The sequence below is a fragment of the Rhamphochromis longiceps genome, linkage group LG3, assembly GCF_057381845.1.
Source record: "Rhamphochromis longiceps isolate RC_006_pf linkage group LG3, R_longiceps_female_GT1.1, whole genome shotgun sequence".
Classification (NCBI taxonomy): Eukaryota; Metazoa; Chordata; class Actinopteri; order Cichliformes; family Cichlidae; genus Rhamphochromis; species Rhamphochromis longiceps.
Genome location: NC_140559.1, coordinates 436804 through 444831, shown reverse-complemented (window position 1 = coordinate 444831; position 8028 = coordinate 436804). Strand labels below are relative to the sequence as shown.

At 43.9% G+C, this 8028-nt stretch overlaps 2 protein-coding genes across 2 annotated transcripts; one reads left to right on the top strand and one right to left on the bottom strand.

Moving 5' to 3' along the window:
* Positions 1–937: 937 nt before the first annotated feature.
* Positions 938–2913, top strand: LOC146672410 (polymeric immunoglobulin receptor-like). The gene is made up of 4 exons (XM_085400867.1): positions 938–1195; positions 2261–2596; positions 2668–2679; positions 2804–2913. Exons 1-4 carry the CDS (start codon positions 940–942, stop codon positions 2911–2913), a joined length of 714 nt encoding a protein of 237 aa, XP_085256993.1. The 5' UTR covers positions 938–939.
* A 3118-nt stretch (positions 2914–6031) lies between these two features.
* LOC146672409 (uncharacterized) lies at positions 6032–7671 on the bottom strand. The gene is made up of 2 exons (XM_085386944.1): positions 7343–7671; positions 6032–6454 (listed from the first exon to the last, which is right to left on the bottom strand). Exons 1-2 carry the CDS (start codon positions 7600–7602, stop codon positions 6184–6186), a joined length of 531 nt encoding a protein of 176 aa, XP_085243070.1. The 5' UTR covers positions 7603–7671; the 3' UTR covers positions 6032–6183.
* Positions 7672–8028: the final 357 nt, after the last annotated feature.

Here is an 8028-nt window from a genome sequence, read left to right as displayed (position 1 = left end):
GTTGACTGCTTCTGTTAGCTCTATCATTATTAGCCAACTTACTCATGGGCAAATAAATAAATCGCTCTTGTAAAAACTATTGACGATGGGATAGTCGATATATTCGTCCAATCACCCAACCCTGAAAGGTAGATCTGTTGGACTCATAGTTGGTCTTTCAGTTTTTGCTGTGTCGGGATGAAATATTATTTTATATTCATAATCTATGTTACTATGCATAATCCTTATTATTACTGTTGCATCATTTATGATTTATCATTGTTAACATTTCATTGACACATTTATGTGTGTGAGGTTATATTAAAGTCTGTATTTCAGGTGTTAGCATAAGCGCATAATAATCTTTCATTGCAGGTGCAACTGTAATCATGTTATACACATATTGCATAATTAAAGGGTTGAAGCTCGGTTAAGTTATTTAATGGTTTGAAGCTACGGGCAGCGCGATGTCTGGCCGATCAATGGAGCAAAGTTCAAGCTGGAAGGATTGCTTATATATATACAGTGGGGCAAAAAAGTATTTAGTCAGCCACCGATTGTGCAAGTTCCCCCACCTAAAATGATGACAGAGGTCAGTAATTTGCACCAGAGGTACACTTCAACTGTGAGAGACAGAATGTGAAAAAAAAAATCCATGAATCCACATGGTAGGATTTGTAAAGAATTTATTCGTAAAATTCGTAAAAACAAGTTTTTCTAAGATTTTACCTAAAAATGGTAAGTTGGATACAGGTCTGTAGTTATTAAAATCATTACAATCCAAATTGCTCTTCTTCAGAAGGGGTCTCACCACCGCCGTTTTAAAGGCAGCAGGGAAGACACCCAACTGAAGAGAGCAATTCATCATGTATAAAAGCTCAGGTTCAAAAAATCCAGCTCAGGTTCAAAAAATTCAATGCGATTCTCTCTGATGAATAAAACATAACGCTGCTCGTCCTAATGTTAAGGTGGAAAAAACAGGACGAGCAGCGTTATGTTTTATTCATCAGAGAGAATCGCATTGATGAAAATCTCCAAGATCCATCTTATAAAGGTCGAGTGGAGTTGAAAGATCCAGAGATGAAGAATGGAGAGCTCTCTGTGATTCTCAAAAATGTCACCGTGAATGACACTGGAAGATATGAATGTTCTGCAGCATACAACCAACAGGAACCTCAACTTTTGAACAGCATCACTCTGACAGTTAATCCTTCAGGTGAGTGAGTAGAGTCTGTGTGTGTGTGTGCGTGTGTGTGTGTGTGTGTGTGTGTGTGTGTGTGTGAGATGGAGAGAGAGAGAGAGAGCAAGAGAAATGTTTTAAAATGATTAAAAATGATTAGAGACACATCTTTAATACATAGTATCTGGGCCAAATGTGTGCAAATGCTTAACTTAGGAAATGATTACAAGACTTATTTTATTCAGTCAGACTTAAAACATGCATAATATTATTAGCCTATAGAGTTATGTGCCATCTGAGCACAGTATTATGCAAATGGTCTTACTTTGTGTATTTGAACAAACAGTATCTTTCATAAAACATTTCTGGCAGTGTTTCTCTGACATCCACTTTCACTTCAAGGTGGGAATTGTGACACTGTGGCCATCTCTCCCAAGATGAATCCCTGAGTAGTGACAGAGCATATCATTTTTTAACATGGTTCTCTCGTCCTTGTAGGCTGCTGCGCTTTTTAAAAAAAATTGAAATTGCACAACATGCGCATATATCCTCTGGTATGTCACGTGCTTTTCCATATTGTATATGGTGGACTGCCATAAACAAAAATGCCAGGGTCATTTTTTGGTCCCAATCCAGCCCTGGCTGAGACACGCTGACAGTAACAGTAGAAAATGAACGCTTGGTAACAAAATGAATGAGCCAAATCAGAAAGTGCTTTATTTTAAAGCATGTGTCTCTTCTGGTCCCCTGTGGGGTTTTTCCACAAAGCATATGAAGAAATTGTAACCAGTTCAGCTCTATTTACAAAACACATAATCACTTATACAGACATAAAGAGCTCTATAAACAGGGTTTAGTATGTTGAAGTTCATAGTTTAACATACAGTACTAGATGTGTTTAAAACAAATAATGTGAATATATCATCAGGAACCTTTTTTTCTCTCTCAGCATCAGCTCATCATCTGTCATGTGTTCTGAGTTTACAGTGAACATGCTGTTTGAGTTGAAGGTAGAAATGAAGGTATTTTCTAAAAAACTATAACACTATATCGATCTTTAGTTTCATTTTCCTGTCATTTTTTTGTCTTCATCTCATCCAGATGTTCCAGTCAAACGAGGAGAAGAGATTATTCTGGAGTGTTATGGTCCCAAAGATGCTACCACCAGACTATTAAAGTGGAACAAAACTGACGTGAAGTCAGACTTTTATGTTTTCTACTTCAGAGATGACAAGCCTTATGAAAACTATCAGGATCCACATTTTAAAGATCGAGTGAAGCTGAAAGATCCAGAGGTGAAGAGTGGAGACTTTTCTGTGATTCTTAAAAATGTCACCATGAACGACACTGGAAGATATGAATGTTATGCTGGATACAACAATCAGGGACCTCAACTTATAAACATCACCAACCTGAAGGTAGAAGAAGAAGGTGAGTGTGAAGTTGAGCTGCTTCCTGGTTGTTGATGTTTGTTTCTAAAGATGTTGTTGATGAGACTTTGTAGAAAGCAGCTGGTCTGAGTGATGTGATCAGAGTGCAATAGATAATGTCTGACAGCAGTTTGAAGAGGAAATGGATTCTGTTCTGTTCTTCACTCATCACCTACCTGACAGCTGACACCTCACACCTGTTTCTCACCTGCAGGTCAGTCAGGAGGACAAAGTGGAGGGAAGGAGGATGAAGGAGAGAAGAGTGGATCTGTTGGACTGATAGTTGGTCTGTCAGTTCCTGCTGTGCTTGTTGTTGGTCCATGAGCTAACACTGCTCAGTCTGGCATAGACTTTCCCAGGTAGGCTGAGAAGTGTGATCCCCCTGTAGTTGGAACACACCCTCCGGTCCCCCTTCTTAAAGATGGGGACCACCACCCCGGTCTGCCAGTCCACAGGTACTGCCCCTGATCTCCACGCAACATTGCAGAGGCGTGTCAACCAGGACAGCCCTACAACGTCCAGAGCCTTCAGGAACTCGGGGCGGACCTCATCAACACCAGGGGCTCTGCCACCAAGCAGTTGTTTAACTGCCTCAGTGACCTCGCCCCCGGAAATTGGCTGGTCATTCCCCTCATCCCCAGACTCTGCTTCCTCCTCGGAAGACGTCTCAGTGGGATTAAGGAGGTCCTCGAAGTATTCCTTCCACCGCCTGACAATTTTCTCAGTCGAAGTCAGCAGCGCTCTGCCAGCACTATACACAGTGCAGGTAGAGCACCGCTTTCCCCTCCTGAGACGCCTGACGGTTTGCCAGAATCTCTTCGAGGCAGTCCGAAAGTCTTTTTCCATGGCCTCTCCGAACTCCTCCCACATCCGAGTTTTTGCTTCAGCCACTGCCCGAGCCGCATTCCGCTTGGCCTGTCGATATCTGTCAGCTGCCTCCGGAGTCCCACAGGCTAACCAAGCCTGATAGGACTCCTTCTTCAGCCTGGTGGCTCCCTTCACCTCTGGTGTCCACCATTTGGTTCGGGGATTACCACCACGGCAGGCACCAACCACCTTGCGGCCGCAGCTCAATGCAGCAGCTTCGGCAATGGAGATGCTGAACATGGTCCATTCAGACTCAATGTCCCCAGTCTCCCTCGGAATGCTGTTGAAGCTCTGCCGGAGGTGTGCGTTGAAGATCTCGCGGACTGGGGCCTCTGCTAGACGTTCCCAGCACACCCTCACTACGCGTTTAGGTGCACCAGGTCTGTCCAGCGTCCTCCCCCGCCACCTGATCCAACTCACCACCAGGTGGTGATCAGTTGACAGCTCAGCCCCTCTCTTTACCCGAGTGTCCAGAACATATGGTCACAGGTCTGGTGATACGATTACAAAATCGATCATCGACCTACGGCCTAGAGCGTCCTGGTGCCACATGCACTTATGGACACTCTTATGTTCGAACAGGGTGTTCGTTATGGCCAAACTGTGATTAGCAAAGAAGTCCAATAACAAAGCACCGCTCGGGTTCAGATCAGGGAGGCCGTTCCTCCCAATCACGCCCCTCCAGGTCTCGCTGTCGTTACCCACGTGAGCATTGAAGTCTCCCAGCAGGACTACAGAGTCTCCAGGTGGAGCACCTTCCAGCACCCTCCCCCAGGGACTCTAACGGTGTGTTCACACCGAACGCGATGGACGCGAATAGAGCGTCAGGTTTACATGTAAAGTCAATGGAAAGGCGCGATGACGCGCGATTGCGGGTCCCGCGAAAATTCGGAAGCAGATTTGCGTCGCGAAAACGCCAAAACGCGTGAAACGCGCGTCAGTGTAGCGCGTCTGGCGCGTTTGACTCGCGAATAAAACCACGCGCGTGAGTTTTTGTGTTGCATTTTGTGCATACGCGCGTTTCGCGTCTACCGCTCGAGTTGGAAAAATCTGAACTCCAGCGTCAAATCGCGCCGCGACAACCAATCAGGAGCCTGGTGACGTGGCTGTTACCTAGGTCAAAGGGGCAGATCCAGCCAAAGCCTTTCATACTTCAATGGAGGGGAAGGCTAATCAATGAGGTAGCAAACAACTCGGAGCTGTACAACACCAGCTGCTTTCAGTACCGAGACAGGAATAAAAAGGACCGAGCTTGGAGGAAGATATGTGAAGAGATCGGGCAACCTGGTAAGTTCATTCATTTCTCTTTTGAAAGTTTTCACTGACCCGGGGAAGCCGCACAAAAGCTAGCAAGCCACCGCTATTTTCCCACTGACGTACAAATACCGTTCTGCTTTTATGCATGTTGTCATTTAGGAATATATTTTATTGTTTATTAATAAACAGCACACAGTGGTCCCGCTGTTCATCCGTCACTGCTTTGCTTTTTCGCTGATTTTTTATTGCACAGTACAGCATTGCATTCTGCAGCCTGATTGACAAATCTCCTGCGCTTGCCAAATTTATCACGTTTGGTTTTGATAACCATCGCGTCCAATAGAAAAAACAGCACAAAAACACCCATAACTATGAGCCTCATTCGGAAATAGACACCTGCACCGTGAGGGAAAAAGGCGCACGAAAGTGGCGGGCAGATGAAGACAAACCGCGGCATAATAATACTTTTACGTTTTGCAATCTACAAAGGTTTGCACTTTGAGAATCAATTGTGAGAACTGTGACCAGGGGCTAGTTATTCTGAGAACCCCTGCAATAAATGAGGGACCACTGTCTACTCTACGATTATTATATCCAACCTGTTAACATTTAATACTGTATTGATAGAACCAACTGATTCTGCAGCAGAGCATCCCCAGTCCCTGAGCTCCTGCTGCTGCACCCACAGATATGTACAGCAAGCACTGATACCTTTTTAGTCGGTGGGATTCCCTTGTGATCACCTTTACTAAATATCTACAACCAATCTGATTATATCCTGTTATTGTTTTTGTTTTTTTTCAATGTTGAAATTAAAATCTAGTAGCAGCCTTCTCATTTCTTTGTGTTTTGTGCTGTTTTACAGGCCCACAGAGGAGGACAGCTCCGAGGCAGATGAGGGACGGGTCCCAGGACGGTCCATCGGCGGTGGAGCTGGCCATCCTGGAGTCCCTGAAGAGGCCACACCAGTCTCCAATGGAGCATTTCCTCCTCAGCCTTGTTCCTGCTCTGGAGAGCAGCTGGTCCTTTTTATTCCTGTCTCTCTGTAAATTCTTATATTTTATATATTTATGTTTAATGTTTTTCTGTTTGAGACTTTTAATATTATTTCAAATAAATGTTTATAATGACTAATGTCTCAGTTCTACTACACAGCAAATGTTGGCACACAACTTGACACATGTAGAATTTATTTCATATTATACTAATGACAAAATATACTGATACAGTGGGATGCAGAAGTTTGGGCAACCTTTTTAATAGACATTATTTTCCTGTATAAATCGTTGGTTGTTACAATAAAACAATGTCAGTTAAATATCATACAGGAGACACACACAGTGATATTTGAGAAGTGAAAAGAAGTTTACTGGATTTACAGAAAGTGTGCAATAATTGTTTAAACAAAATCAAGCAGGTGCATCAATTTGGGCACCACAAAAAAGAAATGAAATGAATATTTAGTGTATATCAATGTGTGTGTCTCCTATATGATATATGGGGTGCCTTTGTCTGGACGTGCTTCCCATCCAGAGCTGCACAGCACAGAGGAAAGTTCCAGCGCTCCTGGAATTCCTCTGTGATGGACCGCCAGTCTCCAGGTGAAGGCACAGCCATGAAGTCGTCCACTAGACAGTCCCAGATGGACGTCGCTGCCTGGGGGGTGATCTGGCTCACCGTGGACACACCGACTCTGAAACTGAACGCGATGGTCCTGAAGGAGTCCCCGGTGACAAGGAACCTGGACAAAATTGTTCAAAATCAGTATTATGTGTACTGCAGTTACAAAATACATTATTCAAATTCCAAAATACTTTTGTGATGTCAGATATAAATCACAAAACTTAAATCTTACATAAAACATTTTGTAATTATAAGGATAATTACAAAATGTATATTAGATAATATCTAAAACAGTTGTGTTTTGTTTTAACTTTAACATATCATAATTTGATTGGTAGCAACTTTTGCCACTACAGTGTGCCAATCACGCATAATTCCTAAACATGTCAATCAGGTAGGAATGAAGTAAGACATTAATAGAAATAAAGAGTTGTGTGTTGACATGTAGCCCTTTCCTTGCTTAAATCATTAATATTTTTGAAAAATTAATCTGTGATAAGACAGCTTATCAAGATAGAACCATGTAACTAGAGATGAACCAAACTGTTCACAGTTTTATCTAACTCTGTTTTAATAAAGGCTGTGACCCCTGCTATAGAGTCTGACAGCTGCAGGGATTATATACAAATATTCAACTATCCCAGAATTAAACCAGGTCTAAATAAAAAGGAGTGAGTATCACTACAAAGGTTAACTCAGTGGTCCTAATGCTACAGTTTGATATCAGCAAACACCGAGCGCATACATTGATAGGACACCACAGCCATGCTATCATGCAAACACTGATAACAGCATAAATCGAATTAAATCGGGACTTGATGAGACCTTCTGAGTATCACTAGAAATATTATAAAGAGTCGTCTCTGTACCACAGTTTGCTTTCAGTAAACACCGACAGCATTCACTGTTAGCATAGCACATCCATGTTAGCAGTGTATAACTGGATGGATTAGCATATTAGCACAGATATCAATAAAGGACTACCGTATTAAATAGTTTTACTAACCTCAGGCAGACGGACAGGCGCTCTGCAGGTGGGATTGAGCGCCTGTAGTTGGTGTCTAGGCGGGAGATGCTGGGACCGACGAGGGAAAGCAGGTCCTCAAACTGGCCGATGGTGATAGCGCTGGAATCGGCCGTCATCCAGGCGCAGCTCCTGGAGCAAGTGGTGAAACTCACCAAACTGCTCATGCCTCTGGAGGACCTGATGGACCCAGGTACGGCGAGGACGTCTTTTACGCTGCTGCTCTGCTCTCCACAGTACATAGAGAAGGGAGACTCTCTCTTCAAGCGCTAGCTCGATAGCTGCCATCTTGCAAAGATACCGGTCTGGCACAACTCCCTCCCACATTCCTCCCACATTTCCGGTTCACGCGTGTCAAAATATCATATTTTGACGTGCGATGGATTTTTCTTGGACACGCGTTGAGACGCGAATGTACACGCGTCAAATTAGGGGCGTTTGGGGCATTTTATTCGCGTCCATCGCGTTCGGTGTGAACACACCGTAAGAAGGCTGGGTACTCTGAACTGCCACTCGGCGCATAAGCGCAGATGACAGTCAGGACCCGTTCCCTGACCCTAAGGCGCAGGGAACAAACCCTCTTGTCCACCGGGAAAAACGTACCGGCAGCAAGCCGAGGGGATGTTAGAATACCCACCCCAGCCCGCCGCCTCTTACCAGGGGCAACT

What these genes read in the sequence shown, in the direction of transcription:
- LOC146672410 (XM_085400867.1), top strand. Translation starts at nt 940, where the DNA reads ATGTTAAGGTGGAAAAAACAGGACGAGCAGCGTTATGTTTTATTCATC. An exon ending in TCTGACAGTTAATCCTTCAG is followed by an intron (nt 1,196 to 2,260) that starts GTGAGTGAGTAG and finishes CATCTCATCCAG; the next exon opens with ATGTTCCAGTCAAACGAGGA.
- LOC146672409 (XM_085386944.1), bottom strand. Translation starts at nt 7,602, where the DNA reads ATGTACTGTGGAGAGCAGAGCAGCAGCGTAAAAGACGTCCTCGCCGTA. An exon ending in CGCCTGTCCGTCTGCCTGAG is followed by an intron (nt 6,455 to 7,342) that starts GTTAGTAAAACT and finishes AATTTTGTCCAG; the next exon opens with GTTCCTTGTCACCGGGGACT.